This window comes from Setaria viridis, chromosome 7 (assembly GCF_005286985.2).
Source record: "Setaria viridis chromosome 7, Setaria_viridis_v4.0, whole genome shotgun sequence".
In the NCBI taxonomy this organism is placed as follows: Eukaryota; Viridiplantae; Streptophyta; class Magnoliopsida; order Poales; family Poaceae; genus Setaria; species Setaria viridis.
Genome location: NC_048269.2, coordinates 22,657,304 through 22,678,486, shown reverse-complemented (window position 1 = coordinate 22,678,486; position 21,183 = coordinate 22,657,304). Strand labels below are relative to the sequence as shown.

Sequence of the window (21,183 nt, the reverse complement as noted above, 5' to 3'; positions counted from 1 at the left end):
GGCGCTGCTGGGAACGGAAGCTCTGTGCCGCCCTGCCTGAGGACCATTTGGTGGGGCTTAAAGCCTGTCACAGATGCTGTCAAATCTCGTGTTCTTTCTTTTTACAATCCATTTTAGTCTTTTGTACTAAAATTCACGGCATATCCAATATTCGATGAATATTTGATGATTAATTAGAAAAACTAAATATGTGCTAATTATAAACCTAATTACGGAGGTTAATTTTCAGGATGAATCTATAAATCCTAATTAATCTATCATTAGTACATATTTATTATAGCACCACATTGTCAAATCATGAACTAATTATGTTTAATAGATTTGTCTCGCAAATTAACCTCATATAATTAGTTTATGTTTAATACTCCTAATTAATATCTAAATATTCGATGTGATTGGAATTTGAGGCTAAGTAATCAAACGCGGCCAGCTCCAGCTCTCCAAGCGATTGTGAGAGAGCGCCAGAGCTCGGTCTGGACTCTGGAGCATGGACTGCCTACCTAGCTCCGTGCCGCGTCAGCTCATTATTGCCGAGCCCGTATGGAATGGTCGCTTGTTCCAGACTACCACTGCGTTGTACGCCCCCGCGTCAGGGAATGGGTGCGCTGCATTTCCGTTGATGAGCGTACGTGACGTGATCGCTCTCGCTCCCCCGCCCCGCCTCCTCCTGCGTCGATCGTCCGGACCGGCCCGGACTCCTAGACATCCAGTTCCTGCCTGTGCGGTGGTCCACGGCCTGGCGACGCGCGACGAGTCGAGCTAGCGGGCGGTGCCAGCGCTGGTTGATTTTGATTCCTCTCGCCCGTAGGTGCCGCACGTCCTATCGAACCCAAACCTGCTGTGACACGTCGCCGCGGTATAAACCGTCAGCAGGTCCGTCGGTTCGCCATTTGCCTTGTCCTTCCTTCCTTCCGGCGGCCGCTTGCGTCCCCGTTGGCCGTGGCGAGGCGCTGCCAGCAACTTGCCATGGACGGCGCGGGCACCTAGTTGTTTGGCAGCAGCTGCTGCTGCTGGCTGGCTGCCAGTGTTCTCTGCCGCGGCGCCGCACCGAAGGCGACGCCGAGAGGGCGGCCGGACCCGGCCTTGGAGAGATCGCCCGCCCGTGTACGGACTCACCCCTGGTCACTCTCACTCCACGGCCAACCCAGGCCAGACCAGATGTGCAGGTGGCCAGGTGCTCGTATTACACAACACACATGCTGACGTGCATGAGTAGCACGACGATGAAGAGCCTGGTATCCACTGGTATCAAGTGTGTGCCGCCACTTGCTGGCACCACACATGCTAACCGTAGATCACAATCTGAATATCTGATCATGAGACTAGCTGCTGCCGGCGCTGCTGCTGGCTGTACGTGCTAGGGGACAGACGCTGGGTCCGTACCCGGCTGCCACGCTGCGCAAAGTTCCTACCCCTTTTTCTTTTTCTCCCTGCAGAAATTTCATCCCGTCCATCCGATCCTGGCCGACGGGGTTACACAAAAGAAGAAAGGAAAAGGGAAAGTTGCTCGGCGTCTACGTCGTCTGGGCAATTCATGCCCTCTTTTCCTTCGTGGTGGTCTGTGTACGTGACGTGAGTCGGAAGAGAGGAGGTAGATAAAGCTCGCCACTGAGGTAACAACTGAAGTACGGGGGTCAGTGAAAGGTGAGGGGGGGAAGAAAAGATCCCCGCCTTGCAAAGGTGAAGATCCCTGCGTGCCTGAGCATGATCGACTGCGTGTCTGCGTTTGCATTGGCTGCGTCAGTCACAGTCTCGCGGAGACCCGCGGCAATGGCAAGAGTCAACTCCTGGATGCCGGTCGATTACACTGCCTTTGCGCTTGTTCGCTTCAGCTTATAAGTCAGCTGAAAAGCTGAAACGGCTGATTTGTTGTAAGAGGAAAATACTGTTTGATGGCTGATAAGCCGGTTAAATAAGCTAAAGCGAACAGGAGTGTTTAGCAGCTGGGTTTTGTCTGGCTGTCATCAAGCTACTCGTAACATAAAACGTCACGTCGGTTAGTTGGGCACTGTTAACTGTAGCAGTAATTTACACCTGCCTAATGATGCGTGCCCCCTAAGCTGATGGAGCACTAGCTAGGAGTAGGCTCAAGTGGCATGCGCAGCACTGTCCAAAAAATGCAAGGCTAGCAGCTGCTAGCTTGGAGCTGGATGGAACCAAGCAACATCATTACCCCGTGTCTAACTTGTACAGCTGCGAAATAGCCAATGGCCTCTTGGATTTTGCTTCAGTTAAAATCTGTATTAACTGCATCGCTTGCTGCACGAGCACGTACGTGCGTGTGCACCGGGGGTCTATCACGACACGGAGCGAATCTTGGAGGAAGCGACGACGACGCTCTACAGGCCTGATTCGGCAAACATGGGTAGTAGTGGGGATCGTATTGCTCGTGTAGCCACGCCGTGTCTGAGTCTAGGATCCACCATTTAAGCTGCCAAGATTCTGTACTTCGTGGTCCACTTTAATTGTATATTCTAGTTTATAATAATGAAAGATAATATTTCGGCTTTAGACATTCTTTTTCAAGAATACATCCAACCACAAAGATTAGAGAGGAGCACATGTTCTAACTAAAACATCAGAAGATCTGATGTACCAAAAAGGAATAACAAAATAAGAAAATACTGCACGTACACTGCTTGCATTTTTCAGATTCAGATACACCTGCACGTACACGGTACACATAAAGCATATGAGCATGTGTGGCTGATGCACAAATGGGTGCAGATGTGTCGTCTAGTGAACTTTAAACATGTTCCGCGATAATTTGGTACGGTCCACTGGATCGCACGCATGAGGTACGGGGCACACAAGGATGATGCAACCGGCTCGTACATTTGCCATTTGGGACACCTTTGCTTTGGGTGCCTAGACGAGTGCAGGAATAACAGTAACCATCTGCACCGGAGTGCATGCTCCGGTCCAACAACTACCGAGCCACGCACGTACCAACAAAAATGGCTCGCGGATGCACACAATCAACTGTTAAATCCTCGAGCACGCAGCTAACATTTGCCATAAACAGTTCAGGGGCCTTATCCTCTTATGGCTGGCATGGTAGCTCATGTAGCATCCCTTTGTAGGTGCCGTTTTTCTCTGCTTTTTTTTGAGCTAGGGTGCTGTAGTTTTTGAGAGGCTAGCAGAGAGATTTGCTTGTGGTTGTTGTAGCCATGTGCCACAAGGGGCTTGGCCGCTTGGGGCTGAGGATATTCACCGGCAACATCACAAATATGTCTAGGCCGGTAACACATTTCGCTGAACCAATCATGGGTACTTTGCAACGACATGGACTACAGGGAGCTTTGTCTTCTCCTGTTGGCCATTTTGCTTTGAAAATGGTAAGGTACGGAGCTCAACTCCTGTCGAGACCCTCTTGGTTCTTGGCCCTAGGCCTCTGGCCTGGGCGGCTCTCCTTGGTCCATGGCATTGAACCGATCAACACAGTGCTGGGGTTAAGTAATCTAGGCTTCGTAGGCAAGATTACTTTTAGTCCTTCAATGATGCTCCATGCTTTTGCTTACAATAATGTTAGAACCGCAATCACAACTTGAGCTAACCATTTGGCGCTTTTAACCAGAATCCAGGCTGTGGGCGGCAGTGTTGGTTTTGACTGGGTACAAGCTTACGATACAAGGTGTTGCTGGGAGGAAAATGTCTGTGTGTATCTTCTTAAACAAAGGTTGTTACGTTAACAGTTATCACAAGCAGAAAACCCATTTGATTTACAGTGACAACTGCCAATTGTATGGCTTATAAGCATCTCAGCAAGCAAGCATGCATTGCTAAAAATTCTGGGATATCTGGGACAACAAAATACAAAACAAGAAGCAGCCTGCTTGATGGATAAGGTGGTCAATCATCGCAATCCTTGAGACATGGAAACAAAGAAGGAGCAATGCCTAACCTTTAACTTTCTTATAGTAGCTCCTTTTATGGCCAGTGGCCGCCATGCATGCTCAAATGCTGATACAATAGTACAGGGAAGGATGTGCCAAGAAAGAAAAGGGTCAACCAAGGACACAAAGCCTCCCAAGGACAAGGAGTGCCCTACTCATGCTTGCTTGTGCCCTAAAGCTCCCAGGGCCAAGCAAATGCGTCTTTTAATTTTCCCACGCCGAGCCAAACCAAATACAATTCCAGGAAGCAAAGATCCAAGATCCGTGCCCCTGGACGTGTCCCGGCCTCCTATCATTCCCACTCATCCCCTCACTTCTGTGCAACTCTCCTTTAGTTTAGCGGTTGCGCCACTTCAGAAAACCATGTCTTGCTTTGCATTGCATGCATGCGTGTTTCCCGTTCTGATTGAACTGGAGAGGGTGCACTTTGAGTTTAAGATGAACACGCCTTTCTGAAACTACGAAAAAGAAATGATGCAGCAATAGTTCTTGTACATGAACCAAACCCAAGCTTCAAGCATCATGTAATCCTTGTATGGCCCATGGCGGTTATGGAGTACTCCCCACGTCAAAAAGAGGGGCCGAGGATAAAAGGGGAGGAGCATCATGATAATGCACACAGCAGCCGAGCACGCATGTCGTACGAGCGTATCTTTTACCTGGATCCTCACCAGACTTTCAGTTCGGCCGCAAGCTGACCTGATACCACCGAGCTTGAGGGAGGCATCAACCTTTGGTCAATGGGGGATGCTATCAGTCACCTCCTCCTCCAAGTGGGGAGCTATCAGTGTCAGCTACTATATGCCCTAGGGCTAGCATCTATCTACTGTACTGCAAACTCACCGCTAGGAACAGGAAGGCCACTTGCTTCATTTGCCTATTGCCGTCTGCAGATGCTTGACTAGACAACTCTGAAGTGATTAACTAGGATGGGAATGGTTGTTGATGTCTGCAGGAAGTAGGCTTATGTTTTTATTCAGTACCGACAGTAGCAATCAGATAACCGTAAGAGTCTGAAGTTCGAACATATTCTTTTCCTCCCTTTTGTGCTGCAGGGCCTAGGTAAAAAACTGGGGTGTCTTTGCGATAAAAATATACGGAATTCTTGATCACTGTAAATCACAAACCTGGAAAGGCTGCGCTGCAAAATCGTAATGGACAAATATTACATGTCAAGTTGTCAGCACATGTATTCTCAAACATGTCAACAAAATTAAATTTATTTCCAGCAGCATGTGTCAAGGGTCACTTGTTGGGGGAAAAAGAAGTATTTCAGCCACCAGAATAGATTTTTCATTTTTTTTCACTTTACACATGTGTCTACACTGGGTCGATGTTTAACGAAAGCCTATAATACATGAAGAGGCTCTGGGACTGCATCACGACGGTTTCTATTCTGCATGAACCGAGTAATTTTGTCTGCCATTGGTAGAAGATACCTTCAGTGAGAATTATTGTGCTTGGTCTGAGATTCAAGATACGAGATTGCAAGCTCAGCAGCCTTGCTTCCTGAAGCTATAACATTACCAACAGCCAGCCCATCCTTGTTATTTCCTATATGACAGCACAAAAGCTCACACAAACTTTTCAAGCTAACACACAAAGACTCGGGTTTAGACTGTTCACAAAAACTATTCATTGTTTGCTAACTGTTTAGACTGTTAGTTGACATGTTTTCTCAGATAATAGAATCCATTTCAGAAGATCTAGAAATAACGCAGTAGCAATGGGAAACTATAACAGGTTGACTAGATATTGAAAAACATTGTGGTACCCAGTCAACAAGGGGCATAGTTCATTTATCTAACAATTGTTTTGAACAAAAGACTAGTGGCTTGCCTGCGTAGAAGAACCCTGGAAGATTTTTCTCCATCTTCTCTATAGCGTCCAATACCGAACCGTAATCACGGCCATACAAAGGAAAAGCATTTCTCCAGTATATATGCCTGAGTACATAAGTACATAAGTACATAAAAGATAAAGTAGAAAAATATGAACATGTGGTGGTTAAAAGAATTGCACAAATGTTACTCCCTACAAAATGACGGACCACAAGAAAAGAAAACAGCATATAGCAATTGAATATCTACAATTAGAATAGCATGTTTGAGTACTTACTTCACAAAAGTTGGTTGCCCTTCTACACCCAAGAGCTTTTTAAGGTCAGAAGTCACAAGTTGTTTCAAAATAGACCTGTACAGGTATATTATCAGAAAAATGTAGCTAAAATGGAGAAAGAACAAAAATAATCAAAATAAGATTTATACGTTGGAGCTCCAGCAAGATCTCTATTGTGGCTTCCCCCAACAAATGTTGTATACAGATATTGGTCATCAGGAGCTCGATCTGGGAACATCATTGAGGAGAACAGAGTCCCTACACAAACAGAGGCATGTGTAAGGATGACAAACAGAATGTACTAAAGCAAACCAAAGTATAAATGCAGAGTCCAGATAAAAAGAGGCAAGCTACTTTATACCATTTAATTCATGGCTCAAAACAACAAGACTTGCAAACTGAGAACAGTCCAATTAAAGCTAAGCTAACCTACCAAGGGTTTTCAGACCATGTTTTTGCTGTTCTTTGTAGGGTATCAAGACTCCAAATCCTTCCAGAGGTTTTTTGACATCTTCCTTCTTAAAAGCTGTCACCATAAGAGATAGCGGGAGATAATTCACCTGTATAATTAAAAAAAATGAAATGTAGATAATGAAAGTGGTTACATCTCATGATTGTAAAATTTTAATATGATAGCTTGCAAGAACAACAATGCCAATGCTGCATTTGGTAACCTAAAAGGGTGATCCTAACCTGACCTTAGGAAGAAAGTCTAGCACAAAGGGAGCTCCACCTTTTCTGAACTTCATCCTCTGGACATTAGACAATGGAGCCTGAAAGAAAAATTGCAGAGGGAAAATATTATTTCATGACTATACTTGATGTTTATAAAAGCCTGACTGATTACAAAAGTACCAATCTGGCAAACTCTACAGATCAATGGCAAGAAATCTATTAGATCAGAGCCCAGAAGTTCTAAAAGATGAATCCAGGTTATAAGTTCTTACTGTCATTATAACAGCATCGAAGGTTTGGTTTTTAGCAAGATCCTTGCTACCAGCATCCTTCGAATCAACAGAAATCGACCACCCACCGGTCGAAGGGAGCCCGTCAAAGGTACATGCCAATGACAATACTTCTGTACCAAGCTTCACATTATCATCTCCAACTTCATTGTGAAGTGCATTTATTAGTGACTGAAATAAAAAAATAACTTTTACGCTTTCTCAACCAGAAAAAAAATAGAGAACTTTAACAACATAGATGTTAGACAATACTGATAAATATAGAGAACTTTAACTGCATAGATGTTAGATGGTACTGATATTGTACTACAAAAAAATGCATTCCATACAGTGGGTATGGGCTTTTTTCAGACAGAGATAAAGGGACAGGGCAGTATTGAATCTGAATCGTTAGTATTTCTCATGATAAGTGTGTATATTCAGGACTCATCATTTCTACCATGCAAACTATCTACAAACATTTAAAACTTTTTAGTTGCTTGAAAGACATTTTTCACTCAGTCATTTATTTGCTCAAAATACATATATGCAAGCTTATAAACCTGTATCAAGTCTATAAATAATGATTATGGAAGAATGTAACAGGGTGACTTGAGTTGGACATGGATATAAACAATAACCACATAGTACCAGCTTTTCTGGCCTGTGAGACTTATTAAAGAAGTGATACTCTTTCATGGAAGTAATGTCCTTGAGTGGTACAAACAAACAACTCTTTTAGTTGCATGATCTGAAATCTGAATTCACCAATTTTAAGTGGCACCAACAGTAACAGCATTACTAGGACTGATGAAATTTGAAGGGCTTTCCGATAAAATCATTTACAGTACTAAAACAGATGACAGTATCTCCATCAAGGAATTATAGTTTGAAAAGCAACAGGGGAGGAATACCTGCATGCCGCCATGAAATGAAAATGACGCACGTCTATTCCTTCTTTTCCCTGATAAATCACTTCCTGTCTTTACTGGGTCACCTTTAGCTGTTAGCTTAGACAAGATGGCACCAACAATGATAGAATGGTACCTGGGAGCATAGAAGGAATATGAAGTAATATGATTAGAAAATAAAAGATTGTTTTAAAATATAATTGAGCATAAAAGATGATTTTGACCATATTTATCACAAAGAAGTACTGAAATATAAATGTCAAGGAAAAACTCCACCAGGTTATCGGAAAATATGATTTAAAAGACAAGACAAGTATGATGCAAACAATAAGCAGTATCAATAGGTATTCGCCTGCCAATTCCCAATTCATCAAATTACAGCAGAAAATTAAAAGTGCAGTAGCCAGCTTACAGCATGAGACAATAAAGGCATGCAAGAAACTAAATTTGATGAATGATGATAATACCATGAATGCTGACTTGCAGGGTTTTCAAATTAAATTGATAATATGATACAGCAGCATGCAGGTACTAACATAAGAATGAATATAAAGGAACGGGATAGCAAAAACAAAAATATGAAAAAGAAATTATATTGAAAAGGTAATAAAAACATAATAAAGGAATGAACAGGAAAATTGACATGCAACTTACTTTCTTTCCAAATTCCACAATGCTGGAAATGCATGACGAATCTGCACAATCGAACAATTACTCATAACCAACACAGAAGCTAATGATACGATCGGATCATATGGGCCAGTAATTTTGTGGAATATCATCACTAAAAACACACCACACAATCAAGGGATGTACTGTTATGCACAAGTTACATTACTGCAAAAATATAGAGAGTAATATGTGTCCCAAATCTATAAACGAATGATGGGAAAAGGCATAGTAGCTCACAGATAATGACTCGGGATCTCCTGCACTTGTTCCAGCTACAAATGGATCAATAAGATAGTCAACAACCTGTAAGAAATTTAGAAGTTTTTAGCCACGGCCAATTCTGATGCTGACTAAGTCTGTTAATTTTCAGTCACTTGATTATCCATATTTTCTTCAAGAAACAATAACTCACTTCTCTTCCAAAGTGGCGTTCAAAGAAGCTCCCGACACTGCGAATGTTTTGAAACAAGACAATTCTATTATCTCCACACCCAAAAGAAAACACTGCAATGATGTACATATTGACATGCAAGGATATGTGTACTGAGGAAACACTTGGTATATAGCTCAAGACTTAAACAAAAATAAGAGTTTATTATATGATTGCCATTTGAAAATCCGCAGCAATGCAAGACACCAAAAGTATGAAGAATCACCTCTCACTTAAATGCTCATCAGACACTTTCCCAGAGTTTCTTGTGTTACTTTTCTTGTACAGAAATGGCTCCAGAAACAACGCAAGCTGCAAAGAGACAAGGATAGCACATAATTCAATACAAAGAATATAACATAAGCATAACTACATGGCTTGGAGAAAAAACTGAATAAATGTAAAATTTGTTATGTAGTTAACGTAAAGTAACTACAAGTAATGGAGGTAGGCACTGATAGTAGGAATGATATGGTATTTTGTTATGCGAACCAACCAATCTGGTACTTTACTACGGAACTAATTCCAAAGAACTGCTAGTGAGGAATGAAAGAGTTTCTAGTGATAGGTGCTGCTATGAGTTAGCATAGCCCCAAAGAAAGTAGTCTGAGATCCCCTTTGAAGTAAGTGAAAGGGTGGAGCGAGCAAACCAGATAGCCCACAGAGTATCGGCTGTTTTCAATAGCTGAATATACCTTTGATTTCGTAGAAAGAACACTGCTTTTCATTAGTGAAATGGGATCCGCAGGAATCTTGAAACCAAAAGGCAGAGGTGAAGGTGAGGATAATACGTGGGAAAAAAAAGAGACACCCATGATTATATCAAAGCTTTTTTACCAGTGCCGGTGCTCCATCTTTGACAATGTAACGCTTGTGCTGGGAGTTAGGCTGAAACAGATATTGAACCATCAGCTATATGAAATGGGAAAAAATTAAGAAAATAAGTAATGCTTGGAGGGCAACACTAGCACATACATACTGCTGCCTGTCTTGTAGACCAAGATCATCAATTAGCCTGCTGACCTCCAGTTCACCTTCTGTCTGCAGGCAAAATATTAAGTAACCTCATCAACTAATCTGCTAACCTCAAAACCAAATTCCAAGCTAAACAAGGAGAGAAATCCATGTTCACCACCAAAAATGCACAATCAGCTGTCCAATTGCCCACAGAAGCACATGTTTTCGAGATGATGTGGCAATGCGGACTAAATGCTAATGCAGACAAACAGCAGGTTGTTCAATTGGCTTGGCTCGTTTCAACGACTACTGACTAAGTAACTAGTGGCACAATAACAATCATGCGGGGGAGGGAAGTAGCAATGCAGACTAGCACAACCAAGGCCCACAAATTGTAAGCAGAACCGAAATGCACTCACCATGGTGTTAGCCCCTTCGTCCCAGAGGAACCCGGCCTCCGAATTGGTCCGTATCTTCCCACCCGCCCTGTCGGCCGCCTCGAACACTGTCACGTTCACGCCGCTCTTCCTCAGCCTGTACGCCGCCGCGAGCCCGCTGCACGAAACAACACAGAGCACACCCCCACCACCATTCCATCAAACACCTCACGGGCACAAACACAGATCAAAACCCGCAAGCAGCGCCACCACCGAAATGCGTGCGCTCACTCACCTGACTCCGGCGCCGATGACGGCGACCGACCTGGCGGGCGCGGCGCGGGGGTCGTCGGAGCCCGCCATCGCGAGGACGGGGCGGAGGCTGGCGCGCGGGTAGGCGGGGCGATAAGGATGTGACGAAGCGGGGGAGGCGGTGGTAGTCGAAGAAGAGAGCATTTGATTTGGGGTTTGGATGGGGATTTGCTTGTTGCCTTGTGCGCGGATCGGAGTTAGCTGGAGAGCTTGGGAAGGGGTGGACTAGTCGCCGTCTCGTGGAGTCGTTGGGGGCTTTCAGGTCAAAAACCTTTCCGGTGGGTTCCGGCGTTTCGCACGCCGTTTCCCATGGCTGGTGGTATACTGGTAGTGGATTTTTTACTATGCTCTTTAAAAACTGCGATATTTCAAGTACACTTTAGTTTTTGTTTGCATATCATAAAAATTAAATATGTTGGATGCTTGAATCCTTGAGCTAAAATTACTTGTCACATCAAATCTTCGGATGCATGAGCTAATTATAAAACTAATTACATAGATGGAAGCTAATTCGCTAGACGAATCTATTAAGCCTAACTAATTCATGATTAGCACATATTTACTGTAGCATCACACTGTCAAATCATGAACTAATTAGGTTTAATAAATTTGTCTCGCGAATTAACCTCCATTTGTGCAATTAGTTTTGTAATTAATCTATATTTAATACTTTTAATTAGTATCTTAACGTTGATACAGGAACTAAACTTTTAACTTTAGTGCTTGGAACCAAAGGACCTCAGTAAAACGTGTTTTTAGAGAAGTTTTAGTAGAAGCCAGTTTTTGTCCGTGGTTCGGCTTTAGAAGTTGGATGTTGGGCCGGCCCCGCTTACGAGCAGGGTGGGCTAGCCCTGCTGATTTGCTTTGCTTCATCCAATGTTCCAGTGCTGGTAGCCCATCAATTGAAAGAAAATTAATGAAGAAACATGGCCTAATGGGCAAGCATAGAGGGGTGCCAAGAGACAGAGGTCTTATAGAATCACATTTTCACTAGAAAAATATGCAGATCGTACGCAAGACACTGGAATGGCGTTTTTCTTTAGCATTTTCAGATAACAAAGAGATAATGCCAGCTGGAAATCGGAAATAATATTTCAGGTACAGACATGGCATATCACACGCAGGTCATGAAACGAATCATCATATTTTCAACAACCAAATGTACGGGTTTGTTTTTGGCACGCGAAAAAAGCTCGCCCAGCTTTGCCAGACAACGCATGGCGGCACCTTCCTCTCAGGAATTTGTCCTCACATACTGACATTGGAGGAACAAAGGTAGTTTTAGCAGAGCCTTTCGGAGCTCACGCGTCACAAAAATGGTGAATAAACTAGGAGCAGCAATGCGGCGTGCAATGTGGAGGAACAACTCCGATCCCAGGCTGAACACACGGACACAAAAGTCTGAAGAATACAGGAACCCGACGAACTCTGACACTGGAACTGGGCGGGGGCATTCCCAGCGTAGAGCCAACTTACTCATACATGCTAATTCGAAGCAAGAAACATTATCAGGGCCAACTGCTGCTTATACACACAGAAAAATTAAAATTTCAGCGTATTCCAACTTCCTACGACCAAATCTGAGCTAAGAGTGAAAAAGATAGGCAACGAGCAACATTCTAGGACTGACAGAATGGAGCTTTTCAGTGAGAATTGTGCTGGTAGCTACAGTAGTACACAAGAAACTCGAAAGATGCTTCTCAGTTTTCATATGACAAAGCCACATGGACAGCAAGGATGACATGGCATATTCATACGCAGGTTTCGATCGGTTTTCAAGAACGCGAAACAGAATAAGGAGAGAGAATCCTTCAACGAACCTCTCCAAGAGCTTATCCAGAGCTCGAGACTGTCTAAGATGTCGCATTGAAGACCCATCATGTACGTCTACTGCGATGACTGCAGTAACGGATCCTCCAACCTCCGCGACGGCTCCTCCGACACCGGCATTGGTTGCTCCGCCGAACCCGACGGCGCCGGCGCCGGCGACAACGGCGGCCGGGCCTTCCACGGCAGCACGGGGAGGGGGCTATTGCGGCAGATGGGGCAGATCATGCTCTCCTGCACGAGCCACCTGTCGATGACGTTCCTGCACTTGTCGGTCTCGCGGCAGTGGAACACGTGGTTGCAGGAGAGGGTGCGAACCACCTCGCGGGCGTCCAGGCTGTACTGGCACATGGCGCAGTTGTAGCTCAGCTTCCGCTCCAGGGTCGTCACGCCGCCGAGCGCCATGACCCGCAGCCACCGCCAGCACCTCGCTAGCCGCCCGGTGCCGTAGGCCTCCATGGCCCAGAAGCCCGCGCCGACGACCAGGAGCATGGAGAAGCTGCCCACGGCCACGACGGCGACGGCCTGCCCGAGGCTGGCGGCGTCGTCGTCGGCCATGGTGCCTTCTCAGTTCTCACCCCTGACCTCTTGACTGCTTCTTGCTTCTCCTCCTATCTCGCTCTCTTGCTCTGCTTTAGCTGCTTTCTTGTTCGCTCGTGTGCCGTGTCGAATTGTGCCGTTTGAACGGTGGCCTTGGCGCGGTGGCTATTTGTAGACGAAGGGGTGGCTGCACATGGCTATTTGTCGTTGGTTAGCATATGGGGCCCAGGGTCTCAGATGTGGCCAATCTTGGATAATCTGTTTAGATAACTCGGAAATGATTTGCTAAATGCCTAAATGAAATCGTTAAGGTACTGCATCAGATTGGTGAAATTAGACATTTCTCGATTTTCGAAGGGTATGGTCGTATGGATGAGTTTTGCCGGCGCAACCGTAGGCATCACAGCGGCCCAACCCAAAGCGTACCCTCGAACGAAGCCCACACGACATTTCGTCGAACAAATCGCGGGCGCCAAGGCCCAGATACACCCGCTCAGGCAGAAAAGCAAAGAGCTCTCGCTGACCTGACGCCGGGCGGCCGGACGTTGAGCCGCTGACGATGACGACCGAACTCGCCGGCGGGGCGCAAAGGCCGGCGGCGGCAGATGTGGCGATGAAGCGGTTGTGCTTGTGCCGAAGCGAGCAAGCGCGCAGCGCAGGCAGCTGGGGCGATAATGGCGGGGCGAAGCGTGGGAGGAAGAGACGCTAGTGGCAGTCGATGAGACAAGTTCCTATGGCTTTGGGGCTCTGATGGGGATTTGCTTGTGCCTTGTGCGCCGTTTTGTCTGTGGATGGGAGTTGCTGGTGCAGTGGTGCTGGAGGCGCAGATTGTTCGCGGTCGTGGAGGCCTTGGGGTCAAATTGGGCGCTCCGAACTCTGAACGTAACGGATCCAGCAACTCCGAATTCTGAATCGTAAACAGCGTATGAGTAAAATGAGGATCACAAAGCCACGGCATATGCCACCCAACGACGGATGCTGAGCTTGGTCCTAAAAAAACGGATGCTGTGCTTGTTAGTTGTCGCAATGGAAGCAGACAAGCAGTGCTCCTGGCTAATTGGCCAGTCTGAAGAACTCTTGAATGCTTTGACACTGGCACTGAAGCTATAGCAGGGGAATTCAGTACTCCCCCCAAATTCAGAAAGGAAGGAGGCCAATGTGATTATGTGAACCACAGCAAAAGGACAGTTCACTGAAACCTGAATCTAAACAAAATCAACAAAATTTAACTGCTGGGGGTACTCCAACGCCAATGACTTCTATGACTGTATCTGAATTAAGTGAAAATTTATGAAGAAACAATTGGCAAACATTTTTAGCCTGACGCAATAGAGATTTTCAGTACCAAAATGTGCTCCTACTGCAAAAGAAATTGGAAAGACACTTTTCAGATTAGAGAACCGCAAAAGAAAGGATTGATGTTGAGGTCGTAGTATTTTATGTGGCTATCATGATTGATGTGGCCTATGGTATGAACTACTCACTACTAGTTAGTTGTCGCAACGAAAACTGTGCTACTTGGCTAATTGACAAGTCTGAAGAACTCTGAATGCTTTGACACTGAAGCTAGGAGGGGAACTCAATGCCGGCCCAAATTCAGAAGGGAAGGAAGCCAAAGTAGATAAACAGAGAACATCAGGGGTATGTAACTGGTGAAAGTGGTACTTACACTTGAACCACAGAAAAAGGAGAGTGCACTGAAACCTAAATCCAAACAAAACCAGTTGAATTTAACTACTGGGGGTACTACTCCAACGCCTGTGCCTACTATGACTGTGTCTGAATTTTGAACCTATGAGTACAGATAAAAAATTTATCACTTGGATTGAAAAATAATGAAGAGACAAATGTGAACATTTTTAGCCTAACACAATAGAGCTTTCCAGTACCGAAATGTGCTGCTACTGCAAAATAAATTGGAACGACAGTTTTCAGATCGGAGAACCGCAAAAGAAAGGAAAATGGTGCATTCTTGAGCAGAACGCCATAGGGGTCATTCAGAGCTCATCCCCTACTGAAATATGGAAATGTCTCACTGGCATGATGGGAGTAGAAGATCAGATTCAAGAGAATCGATGCATCAACTGTTCCTGATATTAACACAAAATGGAATGCTGGAACCTAACGTCATCACCTAATTAGCCATTTCATACATCAAAACAGCAGAGAAGTCATGAAACTGAACATTGAGAAGGCACATTCCCCTACTTCTGCTTCAGACTAGTAAATTGGCACCATCAGTCATATACTAGTCTTCAGGTAACAGTACAAGCAGTAGCTCCTGTTGCTATCACTGAACTAGAATGCAAGAGCAATCAGATGAAGCAAACAAAACGGCATCAAAATAAGCAAAGCAGGTCACAAGGTCCATTCATCATGTGTTAGACAAAAAATCTTCAGAGTTTGGGACTCAGATAAAGAATTACCAGAGGATTTTGTTTTGAGGCGGCATTACCAGAGTATTTCAAGCAGTACCGCAAGAAAAATCAACAATGCATTCTACCGTTCTGACCAAATCATAAATTTCTCGGCATAAGATGCCTTCTAAGCAGTATCAACTGGAGCAGATTATTAAAAGCGACTAGCCAAGAATCCACTGAATTTCGTCAGAACATTATAACTGATCCAACAACTAACAAATCACCATTTCTTGACCACATTCAGATGATTAGTACATCACAGGTGAACGCAGCTCTGAACAAATAGCATAAACGCAGGTAAGCATAAACGCATCTAACCTCGATGTGTTCCAGGAAAGCAAAATAGCGAAACAACGAAGGAATCTTTCAAGAACTAATCCAGACCATCAGACAAGACTCACTACCGTCCATCAGTTCCAACAACGCAGAAAAAGAAACGATGAAAGAATCCTTGAAAAAACTCCCGAAGAACTGATCCAGACTGCCCCACAAGACGCACCGTTCCATCCAAGCTCGATCGTGCATGTCTACTGCGATGGCGATGGCGATGGCGATGGCGATGGCGATGGTGATGGCGATGGCGATGGCGGCTGTAGTGTATCCTCGAACCACTCCGACGGCAGCCGCGGCGGTTGCCTCCGCGGTCGCGCCACAAAGGCCGACGGCAGCGGTAGCTGAGCCTCCAAATCCGTCGTCGACGGCGACCGCGCGGGCGCCGGTGGCGCGGATGCCGGCGGCGGCTTCCATGGCAGCACGGGGTAGGCGATCTTGCAGCAGACCGGGCAGCGCATTTGGTTCTCGCGGAGCCAGGCGTCGATGGTGTTCTCGCACTTGGCGCTCTTGCGGAGGTGGAAGACGTGGTCGCAGGAGAGCGTGCGGACCTCCTCCCGCTGGTCCAGGCCGCGGCGGCACAGGGCGCAGTCGTAGTCCAGCGCCTGCTCCAGGGTCGAGACGCCGCCGAGCGAGCCGACGCGCAGCCACCACCACCCTCGCGAGAGCCGGCCCTCGCGGTAGGCCTGGAGCGCGCACCAGCTGCACGCGCCGGTAGCCAAGGCAGCGGAGGCGCCGCTCGAGAGCGCGAGGCCGGTGAGGCCGATGATCTTCGCGACGCTGTTGTCGTCGGCCATGGCGCCTTCGCTCCCCTTCCTCCTCCTCCTCGCTTCCTGCGTCTCCTCTCGCTCTCTGGCTTTCGAGTTCGCTCGCGTTGCTCTCGTTGGATTGCGCGTGTTTGGGAGGTGGCGTTGCCCCTGCCCGTGCCGGTGGGTATTTGTAGAGGAAGACGAAGACGGCTGGCTGATGAGTTTGTTAGTGGGTTGGTTACGATGTGGGCCCCAGGTCTCGGTTCCCGACGACGGCCGTACGGTGCACCGGACGCCGGAAGAGGCACACGCAGCGCGTGGGGGGAGGACGGAAGGGGATGCTGCGAGTAATTGCGTGCCGGTCAAGACATCACGGCCGTCAGATCCCACCGGGCAGGTTGTTTCAGACCAATTTCACCTGGCAGGCTCCGCGACAGGTGGAGGAGGATGGATTGTTTTGCCCAAGCACCCACCAGCGTGAAACGGAACATTTTCTTGGTTGGCCAAGGAGGAAGGAAAGAAGGAAATGAGGCAGAAAAGTGGCAAAGCCCAAAAGCTTTTGAAGCAGCCCAATAGCAAGCGGCTCGACTGCATTTGTGGCCCAATCTGTCAACCCAAAAGTATCGAATTTTTTTTATTTTTATATTTTTTCTTTTACGATTTTGCAAAAATAAATAACCGATTAAAAAATTTGCAGAAATAGACCCCTACCACCGGATTAAACGGCAAAAGCCAGCTACCGCTATTTGAACCGACGGTAACTTCCCTCCTCTGGATAGTATACATGGACAAGGACTACCGATCCCTCTTTGGCACAGCTCATTTTAGCTTTGGCTTCATCTTGCGCAAATCGAGACAACTGTAGCGTGAAGCTGTTTGTAAGCTGGGGTTAAAATAAACTAGAAGACAGGTGAAGCCAATTTTTTTGACTTCACCGACTTTCACTTCACCGGTGAAGCCGTTTTGGGAGAAGTCCCCCCAAACGGCCCCTAAATCTGGCTTGCAAAATCTTTCCAAGTTCGACGCATCGCCTATCATAGCTCTGTGAATGAACTGAAACTGCAATCTGACAGAATGAGCTACTTTACGTTTAAAAAAAAAGAAGACAGAATGAGCTACTCTGACACTGAATACTGAAGAAAGAAGCGATGATGAGAAAGGGCAGAAGAGCGCAAGTCACACAAAGGAGGCAACATGCATGACACATTAGCATCAGAGAATCACTGATCGACTGCAGTCTGAAGAACATGACGGGCCTACGAATTCTGAACCACTGATCGACTGATCGACTGCAGTCTGCGCCGGCGTGCAGCAACAAGCTCGTCGGCTCGCGGCCCTTCGCGGCGTCGTACCACCAGTCGGCGAACACGGCGGCGAACCGGGCCGGACTGGACTAAGGAGGTCCGGTCGCCGCGGGATGCGCACGGCCAGCACGGAGGCGGGGGACGCGAATAGCGGCCGCTACGGCCAGGGGCCTGGGCAGCGGGTACTCGGGTGGATGGCCGTCTCGGCCACCTGCACGTGGTTGCTCGTCGCCTTGACCGGGTCTCCCTCGTTAGGCGCCTACAGCTAGCCATCTACGTACTAGGTGTGCATTGCACTAGTTGTTAGATCAGATTGATCGATCGATCACTTAATAATTTGATCCACGTTATGGCTATCCGCACGCACGCTCGCTTTTTTTTAAAAAAAAAAACCTGAATTCGTGTAATACAATTTTCAACAAAGAAGCATTATATATACCACACGCACACCTAGCCCTGCTAATTGGGCTGTAACCCAAGTTGTAACCCCACCAACCTATTCTCACAAGGGAAATAAATGTAACCCGCTCCAATTCAAACCTTCACAATCAAATACCATACCACCCCAACTTTCTAGTGCATAAGTTATATAAACTGCTGGCCAAATATGGTTACAACCCAATAATAACCTATTAGGTAGCTACTAGTAGCCAAACAAGTTGCAAGGTCCGCTCCCATCAACAAAAATGGAACATGGAATTCCTGTAGAATCAAAACAAAAACTTTTGCTCAGCTATTTTTTTTGTTCAACGGGGAGGAAGATCCCCACCTGATTCATTCATTCATTGAGCCTTTTGGAGGCCAAAAGTCTTTACACTGACATTTTTAGCAGGTTTGAAAATAGGAGGGGGTAAGGTTTGTCAGACATACAGTTCGGTTTACATTGAACCAAAAACTAAACACCAAGTCTCAGCGGTAACTCGCTCTTCTGCCCTAAACCGTTGGCTCCACAATCGGGCTTCGTCTCTGCAGGTTTGCCAGAACCTTTCGTGCGACGGAGGGGAGTGGCGGAACACAACCTCATTCCTGTGTTTCCAGAGAAGCCAGCATAGTAGGAGGAGGAAGCTTGAGAATTCTTGCGCTGGGACCGTTGTCGGACGAGCAACAGTCCACAGCTGCTTTACTGAAGCACCGGTAGTTGAGATACCCAGCGCCTCCCATGCGTGTGCCGCGAACTTGCAGTGAAAGATGATGTGGTCGCAGTCCTCGGGCTGCCCACACAGTTCACAAGCCGGATCATCCAGAATGTGCTTCTTGGCGAGATTCGCGCGGCACTGAATGCGCTCCTGAACAAGCAGCCAGCCACTGATAGGAGGCCAATTCCGTTCACTGATAGGAGGCCAATTCCTTCGCGTCCCAATGTAGGGACAGCAAGTTGGTACAAGAAAGCATATGGTTCATTCAGTCATACATGGCAATTTTACACTCGGTAATGTGTATGAGCCAGTTGCCTAGATGGCAAGTGAAATTCATAGCTCCATCACTAAGCTCACTTCTTGAGAGTAGCATCTTCGGAATCGCATGGTACAAGGACTAGAACTGGGACTTGCAAGGCTATCGAAGTAGGGATGCTCCATCGCTGCGACAGCTGATATCCTGTTTGAAGGATCAAGCTGAAGCATTTTCTGCAACACGTCAATCACAAAACCATCAGCTCAATTTCTTTGTTTCTTTCTTTTGGACAAAACATCCTAATAAAGCCATAAGCAGACTTTTCTCTTTCAAGGCATAATCAGATATTGATTTAGCTCTGAAGTGACAATTTAGCCAATGTTATCACTGACAAACGAATGAACAAACTGATATGAAGCATGTTAAGAACATACAGGTAATACCAAAAGAAAATGTAGACACGATAGACCCATTCCAAATATGAGAAAGGAAATGGATCAAATTCAGGTTATATATGCACAATTGTCTATTTCTTGAAAGTTAGAACAACCAAGGGTACTAGTAGTGTCTAACAGAGAAGAGTGAGGAAAATCAAACTGTCATCACACATAATAGCACATTTCAGATTATGCCAAGCAAGAACTAATTTAATGCAGCATTCCTTCAACTTGGTTAGAGAACCATAACTTCACGACCAAAAGAATGACACTATCCTAGCAACTAAGCAAGGTATTACTCATATTATGGCACCAACGTCTGAATGCAGAAGGGAAAACATACCTGAAAATGTGAAGCAACGGTTGCAACTCAGAGTCACCAGGAAAGAGAGCTTGTCTTCTGACCATTTCAGCTGCATTGAAAAGTTATGAATATCACAACAGGGTAAAAGTTTTAAGTACAAGTGTGAAATCTTTTAAATGCATCATCTGTTTATTAAGCCTAAGCAAAATATGCTATTTGGTTGTTCATAAAGTTAAAGGTGATGTGGACAATGCAGATTATGGGGCATTGTTAAGGGAATTGGGACTCAAGAGTTCAAGAGTCACCTCCATCTAAAAAATTTCCGGGATCAGAAAACAAAAACGCAAGCAAATTACATGCATTGTTTTTTTATTTTCTGGTTGACAGCACAAATAAAAGCGGCAGCAGTGCATCTCCCTTTTCTCCTCCTCTCCACCTCCAGCAAGCAACTCACCGCACCGGCCGCACCACAACATTTCGCTCCAGTGCTGCTCTCGTCAACCACGAAACCATTGCCACAAGAAATAGGGAAGCGGGTGGGGGATTTACCTTGGAAGCCACGGATCCCGACCGGCCGTCTAGTGGTGGTGATCGCCGGAGGGACGGTGGACGCGGTTGTAAGCGGCCTCGCCTATGAGGTAGATCCCGAAGGCCGGATTCTTGAACAGCTCGGCCGCCGGCTTCATGGAGAGCTCGTCCCTCCGCCGGCCATGGAGGAGTCTGGATCGGGAGGGAGGCCAGGTGTGGTGGCGACGTGGCGTTGGCTGCGGCCTGCGGGTGATATGGTGGTGTTGCGGCAGCGCAGGCGAGGCGGAGGTGGGTCGGGCGCGTGGCGGCGGTGGCGGGGAAAGGGAGGCGAGGTGAGAGGATGCGATGGGAGGTGGGTCGGGCGCGTGGTGAGTCTGGTGACTGCTCGGTGCTCGCTAGGCGCTAGCTACTCGCAGTCGCAGACTCGCTACCGGCCCATGCGACAACCCATGCATAATCGCCACACCAAATTCCAAATGGCTACGGAGGTAGAACCCAAACCAAGTGAATTTATTAGCAACGTTAGCCCATTCGCACCTACAGTAAGCTCAAAGCAAAATCCAAACTGTTAAAGTTATTTCAGCCCAAACCATTTTTAGAACTACGCACACCTATATAAAATTAAGAGCTCCTTAGTATAGATTTCCATATGGGCCGCCCGGCCCTAGCCCGGCCCTAGCACGAAAAGGCCCGGCACGAAATAGCCCGACCCCTCTGTCGTGCCGTGCCGTGTCG

At 46.4% G+C, this 21,183-nt stretch overlaps 3 protein-coding genes and 1 long non-coding RNA gene across 4 annotated transcripts; all 4 read right to left on the bottom strand.

The window, feature by feature from the left end:
* Positions 1 to 5,098: 5,098 nt before the first annotated feature.
* Positions 5,099 to 10,855, bottom strand: LOC117865521 (protoporphyrinogen oxidase, mitochondrial). The gene is made up of 17 exons (XM_034749747.2): positions 10,601 to 10,855; positions 10,348 to 10,483; positions 9,947 to 10,012; positions 9,809 to 9,859; positions 9,667 to 9,723; positions 9,198 to 9,283; positions 8,954 to 8,990; positions 8,779 to 8,844; positions 8,524 to 8,564; positions 7,873 to 8,005; positions 6,962 to 7,150; positions 6,713 to 6,787; positions 6,448 to 6,574; positions 6,164 to 6,272; positions 6,015 to 6,089; positions 5,736 to 5,842; positions 5,099 to 5,450 (listed from the first exon to the last, which is right to left on the bottom strand). Exons 1-17 carry the CDS (start codon positions 10,759 to 10,761, stop codon positions 5,338 to 5,340), a joined length of 1,629 nt encoding a protein of 542 aa, XP_034605638.1. The 5' UTR covers positions 10,762 to 10,855; the 3' UTR covers positions 5,099 to 5,337.
* A 1,388-nt stretch (positions 10,856 to 12,243) lies between these two features.
* Positions 12,244 to 13,389, bottom strand: LOC117865522 (uncharacterized). The gene has a single exon (XM_034749748.2). It carries the CDS (start codon positions 13,000 to 13,002, stop codon positions 12,505 to 12,507), a length of 498 nt encoding a protein of 165 aa, XP_034605639.1. The 5' UTR covers positions 13,003 to 13,389; the 3' UTR covers positions 12,244 to 12,504.
* A 2,178-nt stretch (positions 13,390 to 15,567) lies between these two features.
* Positions 15,568 to 17,178, bottom strand: LOC117864766 (uncharacterized). Its single transcript, XM_034748865.2, has one exon. It carries the CDS (start codon positions 16,529 to 16,531, stop codon positions 15,932 to 15,934), a length of 600 nt encoding a protein of 199 aa, XP_034604756.1. The 5' UTR covers positions 16,532 to 17,178; the 3' UTR covers positions 15,568 to 15,931.
* A 1,884-nt stretch (positions 17,179 to 19,062) lies between these two features.
* LOC117862993 (uncharacterized) lies at positions 19,063 to 20,893 on the bottom strand. The gene is made up of 3 exons (XR_004642115.2): positions 20,470 to 20,893; positions 19,960 to 20,029; positions 19,063 to 19,412 (listed from the first exon to the last, which is right to left on the bottom strand). It is a non-coding gene; the product is annotated as an uncharacterized lncRNA (long non-coding RNA).
* Between the last annotated feature and the right edge of the window lie 290 nt (positions 20,894 to 21,183).